Source organism: Canis aureus, chromosome 3 (assembly GCF_053574225.1).
Source record: "Canis aureus isolate CA01 chromosome 3, VMU_Caureus_v.1.0, whole genome shotgun sequence".
NCBI classification, from domain to species: domain Eukaryota; kingdom Metazoa; phylum Chordata; class Mammalia; order Carnivora; family Canidae; genus Canis; species Canis aureus.
Window position 1 is genome coordinate 79,828,408 of NC_135613.1, and position 22,844 is coordinate 79,851,251.

The 22,844-nt window shown below is 55.8% G+C and overlaps 1 protein-coding gene across 6 annotated transcripts; it reads left to right on the forward strand.

Moving 5' to 3' along the window:
* Positions 1 to 90: 90 nt before the first annotated feature.
* Positions 91 to 22,588, forward strand: SLC37A2 (solute carrier family 37 member 2). Of its 6 annotated transcripts, none has more exons than XM_077894030.1 (19): positions 91 to 137; positions 11,097 to 11,178; positions 11,613 to 11,706; positions 11,837 to 11,915; positions 13,142 to 13,277; positions 13,700 to 13,776; positions 14,853 to 15,019; positions 15,736 to 15,779; positions 16,043 to 16,183; positions 16,526 to 16,616; positions 17,950 to 18,012; positions 18,357 to 18,442; positions 18,979 to 19,027; positions 19,234 to 19,307; positions 19,568 to 19,646; positions 19,788 to 19,885; positions 20,174 to 20,238; positions 20,441 to 20,497; positions 22,015 to 22,588. In XM_077894030.1, exons 1-18 carry the CDS (start codon positions 106 to 108, stop codon positions 20,469 to 20,471), a joined length of 1,488 nt encoding a protein of 495 aa, XP_077750156.1. In that variant the 5' UTR covers positions 91 to 105; the 3' UTR covers positions 20,472 to 20,497; positions 22,015 to 22,588. The 6 variants fall into 6 exon arrangements, with proteins under 6 accessions (XP_077750156.1, XP_077750155.1, XP_077750158.1 ...); XM_077894029.1 differs by lacking the exon at positions 91 to 137 and adding an exon at positions 708 to 864; XM_077894032.1 differs by lacking the exon at positions 91 to 137 and adding an exon at positions 6,128 to 6,192.
* The last annotated feature ends 256 nt before the right edge of the window (positions 22,589 to 22,844 follow it).

Genomic DNA, 22,844 nt, shown 5'->3' on the forward strand with positions numbered 1-22,844 from the left:
CCTGGAAATCCTCGGGCTAGAGGCCTTGAGGAGCACTTTCTAAGGGCACAGAATTCTGTGCTGCTTCCCTGCTGCCTGGCTGCAAGCCCGTCCCCGCAGGAGTAGATGGGAGGCCAGTCTCCCTGGGGCGGGGGCAGGTAGAGGCCCGCCTGGCTCCATAGGGAGCCTGGAGTCCCAGTGGGCCGGAGGGATTTGTCTGGGCCGATACTGTAACCCGCAAAGCCTCCTGCGCTCTCAGGGTGCCCGAGGGTGCACCCCCCTCAGATCAGTGCGATGCGCGGGGTGGGGTGGGGTGGGGGGTGCGGGGGGCACCGGGTGTCATGTCACTACCCCCCCGCCCCCCGCGAGCCTCAGTTTCCCAGGACAGAAGGACGCAGGCGGCCGCAACGAGCTGCGGGCAGCGGAAGGTCGGAAGGTCGCCGAGAGCCGACTCGGGGCTTTCGGTCCCGGCCCGGGCGGGAAGTGAGCGGAGCGGAGCGCGGAGGCGGAGGCGGAGGCGCAGGCGGAGGCGGCGGCGGAGGCGGAGGCGCTTCCAGGCGCTCCGAGGGCGGCGGGTCCCTCGCGGGGCCCGAGGGGAAATGCAGGCGCCGGGGGTAGGGGGGTCGGCGTGCGCCGGGTCGGACCCCGAGGGCCTGCAGGGGCGAGGGGGCGGGGGCTGCGGGCGTCGGGCCGCCGGGCCGGGGCGGGCCGGGCCGCGGGGCATTTAAACGCGGCGGCGGCGGGCGAGGGCCACGCGCCGGCTCCGCGCCCTCCTGCGGCCGCGCCGTCCTCCCGACCTCCGGCCCTGCCCGGTCGCGGCCGCACGATGCGCTCCGCCTTGGCGCCCGGCGTCTGGTTCCTGCGCACCTTCTCCAGGGACAGCTGGTGAGCGGGGCGGGGGGCGGGGGGCCGAGCTCGGGGGTCCTGGGACCCCGCCCCAGGGACGTGGGGGGGGCACACCTGTGGGAGCCCGGGGGCTCCTCTGCGGACCCGCCCCCGCCCCCGTCCCCCGCCAGCCTGTGCTTCCCTCCTGCCCGCGGGGGCCTTGCCCGTCGGGGTGCGGGGGGCGGGGGGCGGGGGGCGCGGGGCGCGGGGCAGGGCGGCTTCCAGCCCCCTCTTCACCGCCGGCCACGCACTGGAGCAGGTCTCTCGGTCCGCACAGTGTGTGTGTGTGTGTGTGACCTTGTGTCAGTCGCCATCACTTAACAATTTGTAAACGGTCCTGTAAATGGCCAGATCCCTGGCCCCTCTTGAGAAACAATTGAGCCACACCAGGCCCAAACTCTCAAATTCTATTACTCGGGTGGAGAATCCCCTTGAGCTAGCGCGGGTGCTCTCAAGATGACCACCTTACTGGTTTCAAGAGGTAAGAAAGAGCCTGCACGCTCAGCCCCCTCGGTCCTGGCAAATTGGGACGGCTGGTCTGTCACCCACAGCGCTGGGCGAGCAGTGACCGCCCTCACTGGCGACAGCCCTCCAGCCCTCCAGCCCTCCGTCACTCCCAGCCTTCTTCACTCTCCTACGGTATTTGATCCTTCTTGAGTTCTAGGACTATTAAAAGATACTTTTCGTAAAAAGATGAAATTATGACTGATAGGATATAAGAAATGAACACGTGTTAAAGATTTTCATTTTATTGATCCTAAGGGAGGCAGAAGATGTTATGATCAGTTAGAAAGTCTTAGGAAGAGGGGAAGAGGGAGCCGATGTTTCTAATGGGTGTGGAGTTTCAGCTGGGGACAATGAGAGGTTCTGGGGATGGATGGTGGTGACGGTTGCACAGCAGCTCCAAGGTGCTTCATGCCAGTGATCTGTACGCTTCAAAATGGTACATGTTATGTATATTTTAACCACAATTAAGAAAGAATCTGAAGAACTTGCCCATTTATAGATCAGGAATATTAAGACCAGACTGGCTTTTCCGCAGGTTGGGAGAAAAGACTATTCATTTGAGACTGTCATTTCTTACACATGACTTGTCAGTGGCCTGCCACTCCAAAGAATTATAAAATAGTGCGAAGTCAGTGAAAGGCTAGAATCCGGGTGACTGGAGGAGTGTCCTCTAGACAATGCACAGTTTTTCAGGGAGTATTTTTTTTTTTTTCTACAGTCTCCTCTGCTTTGGTCAAAAATAATTGCAAAGATTATTCTTGATCACAAAATAAGGCCAGTCTCATCAGATTTGATCTGATTATGTATACAGGTACAGCAAGAGTGTTCATCTACAATACAGGCCTTGTTAGGTTGCTTCCCTGGAGGTTTTCATAAGAAATCTTAAATTGAACTTTTAAAAGCCTTTATTTATTCAATTCATTTATTATTATCTGTATTATTTACTGTTTTGAGATTAGAAAGCCAAAACACTAGTTTTACCTGCTGTTACCCATAAATGTGGGCAAATTCCTCCTTTCTTGAAGTCCCCAAAATATCCCAAGTGTACTGGGCCTGCCAGGGAAGGACCTTCCTTATTTGCCTATAAAGGAACACAGTAAACAGTTTTCTTGGGAGGGTTTTATTAGTATTGGCTTCATGCAGTCAACCTTAGTTCCTTAAAAGGGGCTGGTTCTATCTGATTCAAAGATCATCGTTGTCAAATATGACATTCCAGGTAAGGCCTTGGTTATATAATCAATTTTTCTAATTACATCCTGGTTAAAAAAAAAAAAAAAGGACGGGGTGCCTAGGTGGCTTAGTCATTTGGGGATCTGACTCTTGATCTTGGCTTAGGTCTTGATCTGCCTGTGGTGAGTTTGAGCCCCTCGCTGGTCTCCACACTAGTTGTGGAGCCCACGTAAACAATAACAACAAAAGGACAATTTCTTATTAAACGTTTGCTAATCACCATATGGCTATGAAAAGCAGGAAGACTCAACAAAAGTTTCTGAATTTGGAGGGTGGGGTGGCCAGGTAGGGAGAAAGAGATATTTGCAAGTGTTTCATTTTAGTTTACAAAAACAGAATCTAGTAAATTGTTATGGGTTATACACAGCTGAAGAAGAAATTGGTAGGGCTTCTTTATATTTCCAGAAAATTGAACACTATGACATCCACAATATTCCAAACAGCAATGATGGCCATCCCTCATCAGTTCACTTGGGCCTATGCGATTCTTATCCCACCGAATCTTGGGTTAGCAGTCTCATAAACCTGTCCGCTTCTTCACTAGAGTTCTGGAAATCCTGACTCAACCCACTGGGTATGTTCTTAAAGATGTATAAGCAATGCCATGAGAAGCCCATACCCAAGCATAAGTGCCTGGAACAGTGCTTTTTCGAGATAGTTCTTGCTTGATAAAAACAAAACTTTTGGCCTCTAGCTGATTGAAGAAACTTTAGGAAGCATTAGAATGAAACAAAAAACTTTCTGTAGGTAACAGAGACCTAAAGAGGCATGAATTAACTTATTACAATAATTTTCAAATGTGAGCAACCTGATGAGAATTCATGACAAGAGTGATGTGGCTAATCAGAAAATTTGATTGTTCCTAAGATATGCAAAACAAAATCAAGCCAATTAAAAATCTAGACAATGCCTAAAAACGTAGTAAGATAAATTCAAAGGAGATAGTGGACATTACATCTTAATTTATAAAAATGGGTGAACACAATTTTTATAAAGAAGAAAGTCTTGAGATATTTAAAAATCTTGAGATATAATTTATATAGTATACCAGAGATATATATACCAAGAACATCAGTTGAAGGGATTGAGTAAATATGGTATAAGTCCTACACATCTATATTTTATTTATTTAATCTCTGCACACAACGTGGGGCTTGAAGTCACAACCTGGAGATCAAGAGTCACATGTTTTTCCTACTGAGCCAGCCAGGCACCTCTACACACTGTATTTCAATAAAACTCCAAGGAAAGTCCCATGTACATCCCAAGTTGAAAATAGAAGATATTAGATTCAAATTAAAGAAGTAATATTGCAGCCCAGGTAATATTTTATTTTATTTTAAAGATTTTATTTATTCATAAGAGACAGAGACAGAGAGGCAGAGACACAGGTAGAGGGAGACGCAGGGTCCCCACAGGGATCCCGATGTGGGACTTGGTCCCAGGACTCCAGGATCATGACCTGAGCCGAAGGCAGATGCTCAACTGATGAGCCCCCCAGAAGCCCCCCCTTTTTAATTTAAATTCAATTTGCCAACATAGAGTATACCAGGTGACATTCTAAATCAGACCTGAAATCGTGACTGGCTGTGCTGTGCTGTTCTCACACAGCAGAGCAACCCTGGGATGCTGAGCACAGACCCAGAGGGCACTGAGAAATCTGTAGGAATTTCTCATATGGCATATAGTTTGTGAAATGCTTATATAAATAATAACATTTTACCTTTGGAAATTTAACCTAGATTAGGGTGAGTGTCTATTCTGATTTCAGTTATTTCCACACAGCTGGTCAATAGCAACATCTCAGATAAACCTAACCATTTGCAGCACCTCTCTTTTTAAAAAGTGAAAAAACAAATCTTTGTGATTTTCCAGGGGTCCTCTTGAATATCTCATTGATAGTTTGAGGTATCAAAGATATCCAGAAAGTTTTATTTTATGTTGCATTTAGGACTTGATTTTGGGAAGGCAAAAAAAAAAAATCAGAGGTTGTTAGGACATTTGAATGCTTATCATGAGTACCTAAGAAACCGTTCTTGTCTACCCATTTGAAAGTGACCATAATACATTAAAAAAAAAAATTGAAGGTAACATTGTAAAGAAACTTAGCTATTTCCTAAGAATCTTTGTTTTTTAAAATAATGGAAAATTATTCTGTAATATACTGGATTTTTGCCATCTAGGCAGATTACCCAGGAGGTGAAAGAGTAACATTTTATAACTTCTCTTTAAGCAGACCAATAACCAACATTCAAGAAAATTTTGTCGTTTTAACAGAGACAGAGAACACCAAATTCTACTTTTGCATTGATGTATTTGACACTAAAGGAACCCTAGCCTTGTTGTGAAAATAATATGAAAAAGATGAAAACTGAGGCAGATTTTGACAAAATTTTAACATAATTACTTATTTTCAGATTCATTATTTGTGCATACTGTAATCAAATTCTCTTTTCACAAACCTTCTACAAATTAATCCACTCAGGTTTTGTCCTTTACTGTCTTCTTTCTTATTCTGGAAAGACCAGTTATTTTACTTTAAGATAACACTTCTCTTTTTTTCTTCTTCATTAAAAAAATATATATATATCTCATCACCATGTATGCCAAATCATACCCGTCTGCTGCTATTATTCCTAATAGAGTTTCATTCATGTATATTAATTATACCCTTTAATCAGAGTAACTTCTATTTTAGAGAAAATAGGATTGAGGAGGTTAGCATTTTAGAAGAGCTCATGAAAACACATGGCACCACTTTCTACAACCACACACATCATTTACACACTTTTTGAAGTGTGATTCCAACTACGTACTGTTGTCCTCTAACAGCTCCCAGATTTAAGACCGATCTGGATTGAAATCCTTTCACCACCATATGTCTTATGCACTTAAATTCATTAAGCCTTGGTTTCACCATCAGTAAAAAGAAGACAGGTGGGTTCTGGAGGATGGACATGGTATCAGAACATTTTTTACTTCCCGTGGCCAATGAAGGGCACTCAGTACATGTCCTTTTATTTCTTTCCTGCTGAGTATGGGTTTGGACTCCTATCAAACACTAAACATTAATGTGCCAACGGTAGGCCCATTATTATTTTGAACCCGGTGGCTTGCAGTGATGATTAAGACCTGGTCCTAGTTCCGACAACTAAGGATCAAACTCTTATCGGACTTACTGCTTTCACGTGTCCCCAAGGAGGGCGTTCAAGCAGAAGTGAGCAGAAGAAAGCAGACTTAGCTCAGCCTTCTGCGACTGGGACACCAGAGGGTGGATTTGCCCTGAACTTTGGAGTCCTTGTCTGTCCAGTGGGGAGACTAGCGGTCCCTACCTCACAACACTGTCCTGAGGGTCACACGAGGTACAATGTGTAAAGTGCTCAGACCAGGGCCAGGCTCATATTAAGCACTGACTAAGCCTTTTTTTAAAATTTATTTATTTATTTATTAGAAAGAGAGAGCGAGAATGCACAAGCAGGGGGAGCGGGAGAAGGAGTAGCAGGTTCCCCGCCGAGCAGGGAGCTTCATCCCGGGACCCCCGAGATCATGACCTGAGCCGAAGGCCGACGCTTCACCAACTGAGCCACCCAGGTGCCCAAGCCCTGGCCAAACCCTAATTATTGCCAATCATTCTACTTGCTCTTTCTACTACTTTGTGCCAGACACTGTTTATTTGTGGTTCACCGCAAGGCGACGATTTGTTTCCCCGCCGCACATGTGGGTATACTGAGGCACAGAGAGGTTGTGTAGCTCGTCCAGCCCCACATCCTTAGTACAAGGCTGAGCCGGAGTTTGCATCCAGGTTGGTCCGACTCCCAGGCTGAAGGTCGTCCTGCTGTCGCCGATCACAGGGCCATCTGGCCTCGCAGAAGTCACGTAATGCCTTTGAGCCTCCAGGTCCTCGTCTATAAACTGCAGATGGCACTGAGCCACACCTCGGGGTGCGGGTGAAATGAGAAGACCCCGAGAGCCAGCGGGGCCCAGCCTAGGGTTAGCCCTTGGTCATCGCAGGGCTGCGGTCGGAGGGAGGGAGCAGCCTCGGCAGGAGGATGGGGTGGCCAGTGACCTGCAGCCCCAGCGCAGAGGCACAGCCAGCAGAGGCACAGAGGGGGACCCGGGTGGGTGGAGGGGGACCAGGGAAGGTGGCGGCTGCAGCTGGGGGAGCCTGAGCGGGCGAAGTCACCTGAGAGCTGTCCCCTGTCCTCCCCCGTGGGTCGCTTGCGCGGCCTGGAGGTCCTGCGGGCCGTGGGGTGTGTGTGTGTGTGTGCAGGGGTGGCTGTGGCTGCTGCTCATGGGCTGGGTGCAGGCCCGGGTGCTGTGCGGGAGAAGCACCCAGGACAAGGAGGCGGGGGGGAGGGGGGACTGGCCGATCAGGGCCGGGTGGGGGGCAGGAGCCGTGCCCCCCCATCACTGTTGGGAAGGCCGAGGCTGCATGTCCCCCCAGGGCTGGCGGAGGGCTCGCCTGCAGGTCCCGCGCCCACCCTTCCAGTGCACCCGAGAACCTGCTGGACGCCGGGCGCTTCCACACCTGTCATGTGTCACTCAATCCCGTGACACTAGGTGCGGAGTGCGGTGTCTGACTTACGGAATGGCACAGCGCGGTCAGAGAGGCCGACAGCCCCAGGCCCCGGGGGCAGGACTCAGCCTCTTCCCGCCGAAGAGGAGGAAGGACCCTTTCCCTGTCCTGCCCTGGCCCCCGGCCTCCTGGCCTCCGATCAGGGCCCCCGCCGCCCAGTAGCACCGTCTGGTCTGACTGTCCCGGTAGCGGCAGAGACGTGGCCGTAAGGGCCACCGAAAGGGCTCCTTCGAATGAGCGGTGGAAAAACGGAGAGGAAGGCAAACCATGGGAGACTCCTCACTCTGGGAAACAGACAAAGGGGTGCAGGAGGAGAGGAGGGTGGGGGGATGGGGTGACTGGGTGACGGGCACTGAGGGGGGCACCTGATGGGATGAGCACTGGGCGTGGCGCTATGTGTTGGCTTGCAGAGCTGGTCACAGAGCACATGACCCTGGGGTGCTCCCCTCCCCCCTCCCCTCCCCCCTTCCCTCACCCCCCTCCCCAGCTGCCTCCTGCTTCCTCTTCCTTCCTACCGTTTCCTCTTTCCCTCCTTGCAGGCGGCCTTGGGGAGGGCGGTCTGACTTAGGGCCCCGTGGACGGGTCTGGAATTGTCTGTGCGGTGGGTCAGGGCCTGACTTCTTCAATTCAGACTGTACCACGCGAGTGCTGGGGTCTGAGTGCAGCTACCCTGAAGGGACAACAGAATTGAGGACAGGCACGGGGTGGGGGGGTAGAGTCTCTGAAGCCCACGACCCCCCATCTGACGGTGCCTGAGTTGGGGTGTGTGTTGGGGGGGCCGTAGTGCTGTTCTCCTTCTGGCTCATGCCTCGCACCCTGGATCCTTCGAGCTCAGAGGAAGGGGGATGAGGCTGAGGCGGGGGGGACTGGGCCTCTAGAGAATCTTGAGAGGAAGGCCGTCCTCTCACGTTGCTGCTGGGACCCCAGCTCTGCCACCATCAGCACGTCCCCCCCCCCCCCGCCCCCGTGCTGTTTGCATAGCGTTGACCACCTCTTCCAAACTCTTCCAGAGGTTGGCAGCTGCCTAAGCAGAACATGGTGCCGTGGCTTAAAGCCATGTCTTTTCATCACTGTAGCTGCGGGCTCATGGCTCCCTTTGCTGGACGGGATCTTGGGACCAAGCTCTGAGTCAAGTTGATCTCTCTGAGCAAGCTCCTGAGTCCCAGCAGGAGGAAGGGTAACGACTAGAGGATTCCTCAGGCTGACTTTCTGCCCCCAGAGGGCTCTGTGCCCTCTGGGACTTGGCCTGTCCCTGCCCCATCCCGGGTGCTGGAGGCCGGGCTCCGGGCTCAGCGCTGTGCTGTCTGTTCCAGGCTGGCCTTTCCCTCCCGGGGTGTCTGCCAGCCTCCGTGGAGGATTTGGCAGGGGGTGGGGCACTCCCGCCACCGGCCTGGTCCTTATGTTCCCAGCCTCTATCCTCTTCAGATCTGCTGAGTCCCACAACAGGCACATCCAAGGGCAGGTCACCAAGTCCATTTGCTCAGGGCAAGGGCCAAGCTCACCTGCAGCCACAGCCAGCCCAGCCCGTCACATGGCTACTGAGCAGCCCTGGATGGGGTTGGAAGCCCACCCCTGGCACAGGGGGAAGGGGATGGCGACGAGGGAGCTTAAGTCCCCACTGGCCTTACAGGGTGGGCAGCAATGGGGTTGCAAAGTAAGAAAGGAGGATGCAGGTCCTGGGGGTTGACTGGGGAGAGGAGGCTCCTTTCCATCACCTCCTAAGGCTGGCGTCCCTCTCCTGTGCTGTTCCTTGTAGTTTTGGGTTGTCATCCTGGCAGTGGTAATAGGTCCTGTGCGGTTTTTGTTTGTTTTTAACCCGTTGCTGCTTTGGGACACATCGTTCCCTGTCCTTACCTCAGGAAGTCCTAGTGCAAAGTCTTAATAAGGTCGATAGTTGGACTGTCTGCTCATAGTTAAGAGAGAGCTGGTTCGCGTCCCTATCTAACTTGGTTACTGAGTAACCAGTATTGGGGTGAGGGAGGGGGGACTCTAAGAAGTGCCACTTTCTGCTAACAGAGACTTGGAGGGTCACGGCGGCAACTGGCCTCATGTCAAACAGTCCCCGGGCCTCACGGCACACAGTGCCGCCGTACCTGGCCTGCTAGCCCAGCCCTGCCCAGCACGCGGGCTGCCGTCCCTCCCCTCACACCACAGGGGGCCAGCTGCTCCCTTCCTGGGGCCCCTTATTCTGAAGAAAGGGCTTGAGAGAAGGGAAGTGAAACCTGTGGTTCTCCACGCCCAGAGCCCCTCAGCTCCTCAGCTGTCTTTCCTGTGAGAGACTAAATCTGGCAGCCTTGGTGTCAGCTTAGCTCAGCCCTTCACCTGATCAGTGACCCCAGGCCCCTTTGCACCATGGCACCAGTGACCCCAAGCCCCTTTGCACTGTGGCACCAGGGCCTTTTGCTCAGAATAGCCACCAAAGTGGAATGGAATGGAAAGAGGGCTGTGGAATGGCAAGTTCATTGGATTAATCAGAGGCCTGGTGCCAAGGGCGCTGTGCCCAGCTAGCCGTGGGACTCTGAGCTCATCCCGGCGCCTCTTCGGAGTCCAGGGAGGAAGTCCCAGAGGGCATCAGGGCCAGGCCTGGCATCACAGCACATTTGAGGACCTCCTGCACCCCCATCTCCCAGAATCATGACTCATCTGCCCTCTTGGGTGTCAGGTTTTCTACTGGAGGTGGGGTCAGAGCTGGGTGTAAGGGCAGCGCTGGAATCTCACAGGTCAGGATATTGGTGCAGGCCCCTGCTGAACCTCCTTATCTGCTCCCAGGGAGCACATGGGCAGGTCGCAGCAGGCCAGAGTCTCTGCTCCATCGCCTTGCAAGCTCGCAGCTGAAGCAGAGTGCGGTTGGGAGGCAGATCCCTAGAGAGGCCAGAGTGAGCCTCCCATGTCCTGCCACTTAGGGTCATATTGCTGAGGGATGGAAAGGGCTTTAGGGTCCTTCCTACCCTTCCCCCTCCTTCTCCATGAGGTCTTGAATCAGCCAAGGCTCTGGATCTTTCCTAAATGCCTGCCTCTTCCTCCCGGGGTGTGGGTCCATTTTTGAGGTCTATTTTCTGTGTATTTTGTGGCTCCCGGCTGCTGACTCAGCTCAGCTGATGCTCTGCTGAGGAAGCAGACACTGACTCAGGAGGCCATCGAGGCCCTTCCCCAGACCCCCGGGGAAAGGGCAGGCTGAGGGGTTCTTTCCATCCCAAGACTGTTCCTCGGGATGAGAAGTGGGGGGAGGCGAGGGCGCATGTGATGTGTGAGCCACAGATGGAAAAGATGACCTTCTGCCCAGTGGGATGGACGAGACCCGGCCTGGGAGGAGGATGTGGATTCCGGCACCAGCTCCCCCACTGCGGCCACGTTCCGGCTGCGGCTGCGTCTGGGCTCTGCTCTAACTGGGCTGCGGCCGCTGCTGCTCCTGCTGTGTTCCAGGCCTAAGAGGACTAGTGAGCGCCCCTGGGACAGGCCCCCCTGCACGGCCGCCCCACACCTGCTCCCACCACTTCCGGTGTTTTAAACACGGTTCCACCTTGCTGCTGCCATGTCTCGGCAGGAAACACAGACCCACATAGAGGCGTCCTGACCTTAGGTCAAGGGACAGTGGAGGTGACGGGAGGTGACAAGAGCAGTGGGGATCGGGGACAGAGGACATTTGTGTGGTCTTGGGGGGCTGGTGCTGAGCCAGCTCTGCTGCAAGGCCTCAGGAGCTGGGACCAGAGAGCCCCTGAGCCCCGTGGCCTCCAGGCCTCTGTTCCCACCCTCCCCTTGGCCTCCGTCCCAAGGAACTTGTGTCTGGTGGGGACACGTAGGTAGAGAGTTCGGGGTGCCGAGGCCCTGAGGCTGCCAGAGTGGGCCCCAGGGGACACTATGACTGAGCTTCCAGCTGAGGCTGACTTCCTGCTAACCCAGGTGCCTGCTTTTCATGCAGGTTCCGAGGCTTCATCCTGCTGCTCACCTTCTTCATTTATACCTGTTATCACATGTCCAGGAAGCCCATCAGTGTTGTCAAGGTGAGGCTGGCCTGGCGCTCCGGAAGAGTGCAGGGGATGCTGGGCCCAGCAGAAATAAACTCTAGGAGAATGTTCTAGAGCTCGGCCCAGAACCATCCCTATTCCCTTACCATAGTCATGGAGGTGCCTCCTTCACATGGCCGACCCCTACTTTGAGTAGTTCCTAGGGAACTTTCCTGAGCTGCTCCCTTTGACAGCGGTGTTGCTGCCTGTGGGTGGAAGGGGAGGGCTCTGCTCCTAGACTCCCCTTGCCCTTCACTGAGGGTCTGACACGGCCACTCGCCCCTGTAAGCCAGTTCCTGCAGGGGGAGAAGCCAGGGGAAGGAGCATGGAGACCAGCGGGGAGGCCCTGGTGCTGGTGTGGTCCGGGAGGGCTGGGGGGGCTCTGACGCCGGAAGATGACCCCTGACCTGTGCACCCCATTGCCTCCTCAGAGCCGTCTGCACCAGAACTGCTCGGAGCTGATCAAGCCCACTAACGACAGCCACAGTATCAATGACACTACGTGGTGCGACTGGGCTCCATTTGGTAGGAACAGGGCAGGTTGCCCTTCCCCACTCCCCTCGTCTCCGCCCCAGGAGGAGGTCGTCGGGGCCAGAAAGGACTTCTTGCAGGGACAGCCAAGCACCAGCGTTCTGTCTCTCTCATCTGTTTTCAGACAGGAACAACTACAAGGAGTTACTGGGGGCCGTGGACAATGCCTTCCTTGTGGCCTATGCCATCGGCATGTTCATCAGGTAAGAGACAGGCCGAGCCTGTGACTGTCCTGGGGTGAGGTGTGCTCCCCCCCACTTTTAAAAAAGATTTTATTCATTTATTCATGAGAGACACAGAGAGAGGCAGAGACACAGGTAGAGGGAGAAGCAGGCTCCATGCAAAGAGCCTGATGTAGGACTCGATCCCAGGACCCCGGGATCACGCCCTGGGCCGAAGGCAGACGCTCAACCGTTGAGCTACTCAGGCGTCCCTGCTGCCCCCCTTGACTAACCTCAGGGTGGAGGGGGTCCAAGAGAAAAGGCTGATGCCCCCCCCACCCAGGTAGATAGGAGACCAAGAGGTGGGCACACACACCAGCAGCCCCGGCCCTCCTCGTTTCCTTCCCGTCGTCACCCGGCCTGCGCCTTCACCTAGCAGACTCCTATTTTTAGTAGCTTCTTTTCCTGGAAAGGCTGGACGCTCCCTCTGTTGTTCTCTCAGATGACAGTGGTGGTGATACGGCTGGAATATGGTGTTTCCTGCACCGGGATCCTTCATGTCTGGGGCGGGTGGGGGGGACCTGGACACAGAGATGGCGAGGAAAACCCCCATCCTCTCCTGGGCCTAGGTTAAAATTAGCACAGCGGGCACCGCTTTGACGCAGCAAGCCTGGTGTCCGTCGCCAGGGGCCAAAGGCGAATGAGGCAGGGTACTGCCCTCCGATAACCCACAGCCTGGTGGAGGTGCCCAATTCATCAGCAGCCGGTTCTGTAGCCATGTGGTGGCTCTGCGACAGGAGATGGTGGTGCCACGCTCCCTCAGATGAGGGGCGGGGACCCAAGGGACTGAGTGGGGAGAGTTCAGCCTCAGAGTGCTGAGCTGCACACGTCTTGGGGGCATCCGGGTTAAGACGTCCAGCAGGCATCTGCTGTGATCCTGCAGGGGCAGCAATCTGGAGGGAAGCTACCGGGTGGAGCTGTGTAACCTGCAGGTGGTAGTTAAGGTCACAGGACGGAGGCAAGAGACATGCCCCAGGGAAAGTCAATGGGGAGGAGTGGGCAGCCGAGGGCAGGGAGGCGAGGAGACCAGGGCAGGGAAGTCCAGTGAGAGGAGCCTCGAGGGCCTCCCAGGCATGTGGCAGGTGACACAGAGGTCCCGGGTGGTCACCTGGGCCAAGCTGGCGCAGTGGTGTGGAGGGGGACAAGGCAGGTGGCAGATCTGGGGAGCGCGGTGGGTGATTAACTGCAGGTCCACTTTTCCCCTCCAGCGGGATTTTTGGGGAGCGGCTCCCCCTCCGCTACTACCTTTCAGCTGGAATGCTGCTCAGTGGCCTTTTCACCTCGCTCTTTGGCCTAGGATATTTCTGGAACATCCACATGCTCTGGTACTTTGTGCTTATCCAGGTACGAGCCTCCGCGTTGGGCTCAGACCCCTGCTCCATCATGGGAAGGATCGCTGAGGCCGCTGGTCCCAGCCACCCCCAATGGCAGATTTGGGCTGTGAATCACCCCTTCCCAGCCCAGTGCTCCCCCGTTAAGCTTCAGGGCCCTTCTTACCCCTTCTTGGAATCATGCAGGTCATGCATTTGTTTGCTCGCTAAGTCTACCCTGAGCACGGCCCTGAAGTCCCCAAGAATGCCCGAGAGCCTGGGTCTCTGCAGGGAAGGATCTTGGGCCAGAGGAGAACTCTGCCCATGGCACTGGGGGGTGGGCTGGGAAAGGGGGTGCTTGCAGCGTGGGCCGTGGAGGGCCCCTCAGCCCGGACGGGTCGGAGGGAGTTTGCGCACGGTCCAGACTGGTCCCACTGACCTCCAGTCTCCCCGCAGATCTGTAATGGACTTGTCCAGACCACGGGCTGGCCCTCGGTGGTGACCTGCGTTGGCAACTGGTTCGGGAAGGGGAAGTGAGTGTGAGGAGGGGGAGGAGGGGAGGAGCGGGAGGTGCCCCGGGAGGGCTGTGGGTACCAGGAGGCCACGGGCGGCCTTGTGTATAATTTCAGGGTGAAAGGTTAGAGACTTGTTTCCGTCTTGCTGATTTTCACGTTTAGTTGAATGTTTTAGTGACTGAAAGGCATTGCTGGTTTTCTCATTGATCAGGTTTTAAGCACAAGACAGGCCACCTTAGTTCTGCTTCTTCCTCATAACAGACGAATTTCCATTTTGCAGGAAGACAAAAATGAAGCCAATAAAACTTTATTATTATTATTTTTTAAAGATTGTATTTATTTATTCATGAGAGACACAGAGAAAGGCAGAGACACAGGCAGAGGGAGAAGCAGGCTCCACACAGGGAGCCCGATGTGGGACTCGATCCCAGGACCCCAGGATCATGCCCTGGGCCCAAGGCAGGCGCTCAACCACTGAGCCACCCAGGTGTCCCTAAAACTTTATAATAAATATTATTATTTTGTACTTGAACTGGCTTCTGTGCAAAAAATGAATAAATACATAAGAGTTGATTTCGAGCAGGAGTTTCTCTGGCTCAGCCCTGCTGACATTTGGGGCTGGATCATTCTGCATCGTGCAGTTATCTTACACATCGCAGGATGTTTAGCATCGTCACCCACCAGATGCCACTAGCAGACCTGGAGCTGGGACAGTTTAGAATCTCCAGACATTTTCTGGCTCCCCTGGAGGCAGAGTGGCCCTGGTCGAGGACCAGTGCTGTAGGGTAGCAGCCGTGGGACCAGAGGGGAGAGAGGGTGGAGGCTGGACATCCTCAGGGTAGGGAGAGCTGCATGTGGAAGCCCCATGGGAGCTGCCCAAGCTGCTGGCTGAGGGGAGCAGGACCCCAGGCCTTGCTGTCACCTGCTTGATGCCAGACAAGCCCTCCCCTTCCTCCCCCACGGTTGTCTTTGGGCTTAGCTGGAGGCAACCAGCTTTTTGTACTTGGCTGGGGCAGTTGTGATGAACCGTGTGCTTCTCTTTTGACTTTTTTTTCCCTCCTTTTTTCCCCTTTCCTTCCCTGTCCTCCCTCCAGGCGGGGGCTCATCATGGGCATCTGGAACTCCCACACATCCGTAGGCAACATCCTGGGTTCCCTGATCGCTGGCGTCTGGGTGAATGAGCAGTGGGGCCTGTCGTTTGTGGTGCCCGGCATCATCACCGCTGCCATGGGCGTCCTCACCTTCCTCTTTCTCATCGAATGTGAGTGGACCCCCTCCCCCTTCTCTTTCCAGGGTCTGAGAGAAGGCAGCTGGCTCTAGGGGGAGGATTATAGGTCATGGGGCTGGAGGACCCATGTATGGCCTGGGACAAACAGTGTCTCCGGGCCTCAGTTCTTTCTTTTTTTAAAGAAGATTTTATTTATTTATTCATGGGAGACACAGAGACACACACACACAGAGGGAGAAGCAGGCTCCCTGCGGGAAGCCCGATGCGGGACTCGATCCCAGGATCACGCCCTGAGCCAAAGGCAGACGCACAACCACTGAGCCACCCAGGTGCCCCTGGGCCTCAGTTTTCTCATTTGTAAAAGAAGAGCCTCTACCTTCTGGGGTTGGTTGCGGTCTCAGCAAGACGTGCAGTTAGGACGCCTGGCCCATCGCTGTGCCTGGCCAGTGCTGGCTGGCTCCGCAGGCGAGCAGGGGGAGGTGACCGAGACGGGACACCCCTCATCTGCCGTCCTCTTCCACATCCCCGCGGCCCTCAGAGATGCCCAGCCCAGCAGTGTGGCCACTTTGTGGGCAGAGAAAGTCCACAAGGTAGTAGTGACGCCGGTGGTTGTTCGGGAGCCGGGCCCAGAAGGTGTCTGCGGAGCCCGGGTTCCAGGCTCCCTCGTGCTGGGAAGTAGACTGGCCATTAGCTTGGGGGCAGGGGTTCTGGCCTGCTGGGAAGCTTCTTAGAAGGTTGTTTATTTTCAGACCCAGAAGACGTGGACTGCACGCCCCCTCAGCACCACGCAAGTGTGAGCCCCCCCAGCCCGACCCCTGCCCTGCTACTCCATCCACGGGGGCTGGTCCCGGAGAGGACTCGGGAGTTGGAGAAGGGCCCGTGCACCAGGCCCTTGGCTTGGCTCCCCTATATCCTGGCTGGGCCCGAAGGACGTTAGTTCAGACAGGAGGGTACCTCTTTCAGCTCAGGAGCCCCTACCTCTTGCACGGGTCGTGCCTCCAGTTGGTGGGAGGTGGCACCTGGACGTGCCCGCAGCACAGGCTCATCTCTGTTCAGGGTGGGCTGGAAGAGAATCAGGACCCCGAGGACCTTGGGAACAGTCCCAAGGAGAGCAGCCTGGAGAGCGCCGCCAGGGGCTCCAAGGAGCCAAGCGCCCAGCCTGCTGCCATCAGCTTCCTTGGGGCGCTCCGGATCCCGGTGAGAAGTTTGTGGGGGGAGGCAAGGGAGAGGCTCTCTAGATTTCTCTGCTGGATGCCGGGAGATGGTAGGGGAGGCTCAGGGTGGTCTACGGCTTCCAGAATTTCTTTATAGGAGGTGCTTCGGGTGAGTGGCCAGCTGGGGGAGGTAACGTGGGAGGCTTGTGTTGACCAAGCATTTGAATGTAGGCACCTTGCTCTTACTGAGATTGGCGAGGTCCTGGAGGTGGGTCTGTGTGGTAGGCGGTGGCAGTGCTGGGGGTGCTGAGCACCCCCTGGGACTACCTCGGGGCCTCGGGCCACCTGCACGCCTTTCCCTCACACCCTCTGCCCTGCTCTGCAGGGTGTGGTCGAGTTCTCCTTGTGTCTGCTCTTCGCCAAGCTGGTCAGTTATACATTCCTCTACTGGCTGCCCCTCTACATCTTCAATGTGGGTGAGTACAAGGGAGGTGAGGTCACCTCTGGTGGGGAGAGGAAACCTGTCATGTGATGCATGGGATCCCAGAATATAGTCAGGATGCCTGCTGAACCTCTCCTGGGGCAAAGGGAGACTTCTTTTTTGGTAGTTGGAAGTTAGCCCCTGGCAGTTAGACCTCATGGACCCTGATTCCAGCCACCTTTCTTCCGCTGGACCAGAGTTGGGAGTTAGGAACTCAAAGTTTTGTTCTGTAATCCTTCCTAACTCCTTCTCTAGTCTTGAGGGCAGGCGCACCCACCTCCAGCCTGCTGAGGCTCATAGATGAGTGGGATTGGTTGGTGCTTGGAAGGTCTGCCTTTGAATGCTTCCCCCAACCCCAGGAAGAGGGCCTGGTGAGCCACCGCACGGCCTGAAGCCTGGTAGCGAACACTGCTTTCCTGTCAAGGGGCTGCCTCCTGGGATTGATGCCTTGTGCCTGGGTGGGAGGCACGGCCCTCCTTCAGGGCCTGCACTCCCCTGCCCCTGCCCTCAGAGCTCCCGCAGGGCCCAGGCCCTCCACCCCAGGGTGAGCTGCTCCCTCCAAGCCCTGTGGGAGGGCCAAAGCTTTGCGTGCACTGTACTTGCTCTGAACAGGATGCCATGGAGATTACTCAAGGCCAAATCCCAGCCCAGAACTTGCCCAACAGCCCCATCACAGGGCCTCTCTCAAAGATAAAGGGAGCACGCCAGGGAAGCTCTGTGGACACTAGGACTCTTTGTTTTGTGGCCTTGGTGCTGGCTTCAGAGTATGAGTCAACCTTGAGGGTTAGGCTACAATTCAAGCTTCTGGATATTCCTTTTTTGAATCCTAGGACAAGGCCTGGGACCTGAGGTCCCCATGTGCCTGTGAGTCTCCTTCCTGGCTTTGTTTATTAGCAGAGACTTCAAATGGGTGTGGAGGCTCCTGGTGGAGGCCTCCTGAGCAGAGCAGAGCAGGAGCGGGGCTGGTGGGGCTGCGGCTCAGTGTGAATAGTCATGACTCCAGGGCAAAGGTGGCCCAGTGGGACAGGGTTCTCCTGGGCCAGCCCCCATGTTTTCAGGGGAAGGCTTTTCTGAGAGGTTAGAGCCAACCTGCAAGGGGAGAAGGAAGTACAGGATGGGGTGTGGGGAAGAGAGGGTGTCCGGTTCCAAACTGCTGCAAATTTACTTATGACCCTGGCAGATGACTTCCCCATGGTCCTTACTCCTTCCTCTGAAAATGGAGGCAGTGGGACTGGATCAGGTGCTCTGTAGTGGTGTTGCTGGCTGTGGCACTCCACGACGTTTGCTCTGAGCCCCCAGGTCTGACCACATATTTGTGTTTTCCACAGCTCACTTTAGTGCCAAAGAGGCTGGGGACCTGTCCACCCTCTTCGATGTTGGTGGCATCATAGGTGAGGCCCTGCCCTAATCTGCCTTAGGCTCTATTCCCCTTTTCCCTTGTAAGGGTGCAGAAGGAAGGGACGGGTCCAATGTGACACGACCTGGGCAGATGACATCAGAGGAAAAAGTGCTCCTGCCTGGCTGGGTAGCCCTAAGAAAGTTCGCCCTTGTGTTTGATCTTCCCATAAAGCAATGGGTGTGGGGAGGGCTTCAGAGAGAAGAGCTCTGCTAGTTCTGGGTGCCCATGCCCAGGCTAGTGTTGGGTAGAGCGATGGGGCAAAGCTTGGGGTGCCACGCTAGTGGGAGGCTGTGGTCACCTCTGGAGCAGCAGCGCGTGAACCGGTTTGTGTTCTAGGCGGCATCATGGCGGGACTCATCTCCGACTACACCAATGGCAGGGCCACCACCTGCTGCGTCATGCTAATCTTGGCTGCCCCCATGGTAGGTACAACCTCAAGAGCAAAATGCACATGTTCGAACATACCTGTGCAGGCTGTGGAAATGCATGCACACCTGGGCACCTGTGCACACGCCTGTGTGTGTGTGTGTATGTGTGTGTGTCCATCCCTGTGCTTGCTGGGGGCAGAGAAGCCAAGGGAGGCACAGGAAAGAGATTCAGACTGAGAATTTTGGGAAGGGATTAGCAAGGATCTGGCCTTGGTGGAGACGGAGCAGACCAGCTGCTAAACTTCCTGGCCAAGAAAAGAATAAGAAATTAAGGTTAGATATTAGATAAAGTTAGATATGAGAAATAAAGGTTAGATATTCTCCTTTTTGAGAAATAGGAAACGATAGATGACCACATCTTAGACCCTCCATCTCCAGGACAATTAAAGACCAAGAGGTCTGGGTTTGGGAAGGAAAAGGAGTAAGGTGACCTCTGGAGTTCCCCGGCCAGACTTCTAGGCTCCAGTCTAAGCCAGGTGGCCAATGGGGAGGCCTGGGTGTGACTCTGTGTCTCCCTCTTTCTCTCCCAGATGTTCCTGTATAACTCCGTGGGCCAGAAGGGGATAACCAACTCCGTAGGTGAGGGGCGGCTGCCCGTCCTGCTGGCACACAGGAAGCCCACTGCCTTGGGGGCCCCCCTGGAAGCTGGTTTGGGGGTGATGGTGGGAGGCTCGGGGAAGTGGAGGTTCTCAGCCTGACGCCCGGTGGGGGGGTCTCACCTGCTTTGGGGCGGGGGCTGGCAGTGGCCCATCACCCCTAACCAGCTGTCCCTGTTACTGCCTCAGTAATGCTGATCATCTGTGGGGCCCTGGTCAATGGCCCTTACGCGCTCATCACCACCGCCGTCTCTGCTGACCTGGTAAGTGGGCCGCCTCCCTGGGGCCAACCTGGGGGATGACTCTGGGGGCTTGGTCAGGGCCTGGGGTCTCCAGGCCCGCATCCCTCCCCCCTCCCTGGTGCACAGAGATCCTGGCACCTGAGACCCTCAAAGTCATCAGCACTGGCCCCCCTCCTTTCCTCTCCACTCCAAGCCCCTGCTGCTGCCTTTCCCCAAGTCAGCCCCCCAGTCCTGGTGCTGCCTCTCCACCTGGGCCTCCCCACTCCGCTGTCTCTCCCTAGGGAACTCACCAGAGCCTGAAGGGCAATGCAAAGGCACTCTCCACTGTCACGGCCATCATCGACGGCACTGGGTCCATAGGTCTGTGACTCCCACTCTTGGCTCCTGGCAGCTGAGCCCTGAACCCTGTCTTGAGCGCACTCCTTGGAATGCTGCCCCCGGGTGGCAGGCAGGTTGGGGCCCCTTGCTGGGTGCCCTTCTCTGATGTTGTGTTCTGCGCAGGTGCGGCTCTGGGGCCTCTGCTGGCTGGGCTGATCTCCCCCACAGGCTGGAACAATGTCTTCTACATGCTCATCTCTGCCGACATTCTGGCCTGCCTGGTACGGGTTCTCGGGGGTACACAGATGGGCACCGGTGGGGGTCAGTGTCCTGTCCTGCCAGGCCGGATCCCTGGAGGTGCAGAGCATTGGCCACAAGGGCCTATGGGACAGTGAGATCACCTGCCCTACACTCAGAACCACATTCCCCAAGGGGAACCCTGCCAGATGAGACTCTGTGCCCACGACCTTCCTTCCTCCCAGCCCCCTGCTCACCTAGCACTGGGGACTCCCCATGCATTCAGTGCTAATATGGCCCTCCCCTCCCCCTGTGCCTCGGATTCCCCGCAGCTCCTCTGCCGGTTGGTGTACAAAGAGATCCTAGCCTGGAAGTCATTCCTGAACAGAGACAGAGGGTGAGTCCTCCCGACTGCGGTAGTCTCTCCTCCCCGACCTCTCTTCTTATGGGAGTTCAAACCAGCGCTCAGTTGCTCGGGGCCCAGTCTGAGCCCACCCGCAGCCCAGACTGGGGCTGGACCCTGGGGCTGCTCCATGCCCCTCCATCCCCACTCTCGGCCCTGCTAATGTGTCCTCTGTTGTCCCCATGTGTCTCCATAGCTCTAGTCTGGCCCTAACCCACCCGCGGTAGTATTTTCCTCAAGTCCCATGACTTTTGTGAGTATTTCCTTCAAGTCCGTGGCTAAGGTGCCATTCGAGTGGGGCCTGCATGCAAATCCTCTCTCCTCCATGTGATTTTTCCAACTTTCTCTTTCCCCTTGGGGGCCAGCTCCAAGACTCTCCATCCCAGCAGAGCATGGTGCTTGGGAAGTGTTTCCTAAGGAGCTTGAGCTGCCAACTGGGCTTGGCAGACTCTTCTCCTTAGGGAGGGAGCGGCAGGGCCTTGGCTGTACCCCGAGGACAGAGGCAGGACCCAGGGACATCGTTTTCCCTCTGAACTCGGGCTCTGAGCCCTACATGCCTCCTAAAAGTTCACAAACCGACATCATCTGGCCTGTCTGCCTGGGGTGTACAGAAAATGGCAACTAGAATCAAAGCCTTTGGGATAAGATTGAAATCAAGCCTCGGTGGCTGGCCTGGTGTGTTCTGTCTATTGCCCGGTGGTGGCGGGTGTGGAGGCCGCACGTAGTGGCCAAGGCAGAGCCAGCAAGAGGCTGGGCTGCGTGCTGGTGCGGAGGGCAGGCTCTCGCTGGCCTTCCCGCTCTCCTTCTGAGCAGGCCATTCTGGCTGAGGAGCTGGCCGGAGCCGTGGACCTGGCCCTGGATGGTAAATGTGTGGAAGGCGCCCCTGGGCTCAGGGTGACCAGCCCCACATCTGGGGAAGCACTTTCCCTTCAAGATGTTGTCTTCCAGGTTCTCTGGGAGAAAAACCAAGGGCGGGAGGCAGTAGCCCAGCTCCATCCTGCCTGCCCTGGTGGGGACAACGGGGACCTCCTCCACCTGCCCTCCTGGGCCAGGCTTGAGGGGAGACTGGGAGGGCCCAGAGAGCAGCAGGAAGGAGGGATGAACATTTAGTGGGCATCTGCTCCCCCTGGAATGGAGTCTGACTTCAGACCCGGCTGCTTACCTCTCAGCAACCTCCAGAGGTCGGTTCTGTCCTCTAGCGATGAGAGAATGGAGGCTCAGAACTCATGCAATGTGCCTGAGGCCTTCAGCAGAGCCTGAATTTGAACCCAGGTGTGTGGGGGCTGGCTTTTCTCTGCACTGCTGCCACCCTGAGCTGGGCCTCCGAGGGAGGCCGGTGTGTGGGGAGCAGAGGAGCTCATGCTAGGGCAGAGGGAACCAGGAGTCCTTGGGCAATCCTGACGTCCCTGCTCACTTTCATGTATCAGACCGTGGGCACGCCCTCTGAGCCTCCATAGCCTTCTGTGTATGGCAGGGGGGCACTCACCCCTAAGTCCCTGACAAGGTGATCTGAGGCTGAGACGAGATGGGATCTGTGATTCTGCTTTGTAAAACTGTCAGAGGCGACACCAGCTTTGCAAGGTTCTCATGGTCATCTTGGCTTGCTGTTTGCAGCTGAGGGGATGAAAGGGAGCCCTCAGTGATAGAGAACAGGGGTGAGAGGCAATTACTAAGGGGCCCTATAAACCTGCCTTCCCTGGCCCCACCATGGGGGCAGGAGCTTAGTCTGTGTCTCACTTTCTCTTCCCCCACCTTTCCCCCTTCCTGCAGGTATAAAGAAATATGAAGTCCTGATTGAAGGAGAAGCCTGGAGGACCTCAGTCAATTCCCCAAGTGCTTCCCCGACCCCACCGCCTCACAGGGGAGGGGGGGCAAGACCACGGAAACCACCCCCAAGGACTGTGGCAGCCTCTTGACCTGACACCAGCCAGCCCGGGGTGGGGGGGACTGCCAACACGAGGACTGCAGGGCTCGTGGCCCAGGACTCTGGAAGCTGTGGGCAGAAGGGATGGGGAGCAGAGCTTGAGTGGTGTCTCCAGCTTGGTAAGGGGAGGGTAGGCTCAGATCTTGCTTGTTCAGATTCCAAGAGGGAAGGCAGAGGCCTGACCTGGCCGAGGCCTGGCAAGGGCATGTCTCTCCTTCCCGTGTTAAATCTGAACCTCAGCAATCGGCCTGTGTGTAGGGGCGGATTTCTGACCCTATTTCAGAGCTGCCCAGCCTCGCTCCCTTCCTTTGTCCACGTGCCGGTTTTCTCATGTATTTCCCCACGTTGGAACCCCTTCTCCCCTGCACTGGGTCCTGTTCTTGACTCCTGACCCGAGTCGATTAAAGTGTTGTTGCTGTATCCTCCAGGGCCAGGACTCGGGAGAGGCAAGGGGGACAAGGCAGGGAGGCATCGCTCTTGGGCTTGGGGCTGGGCCACCCTGGACAGCGAGGGCCTCCGTTGCCCCAGGCTCAGTCCCAGCCCTTGGTGTCCCCAGGGTGAGGTGGGGGGCACGTGTCAGGGCAGTGCCGGGGGCGGGGTGGGGGGCATGACTAAATCCCCAGCGTGTGGGGCAGGGATGGTGGCAGGGCCCTGCCAGTGATGACGACGAGTGCTC

Coding starts and splice junctions, on each gene's coding strand:
- SLC37A2 (XM_077894027.1), top strand. CDS start 9,812: ATGACTCATCTGCCCTCTTGGGTGTCAGGTTTTCTACTGGAGGTGGGG. Junction 13,278..13,699: donor GGTACTTTGTGCTTATCCAG/GTACGAGCCTCC, acceptor GTCTCCCCGCAG/ATCTGTAATGGACTTGTCCA. Junction 16,617..17,949: donor CCTCTACATCTTCAATGTGG/GTGAGTACAAGG, acceptor TGTTTTCCACAG/CTCACTTTAGTGCCAAAGAG.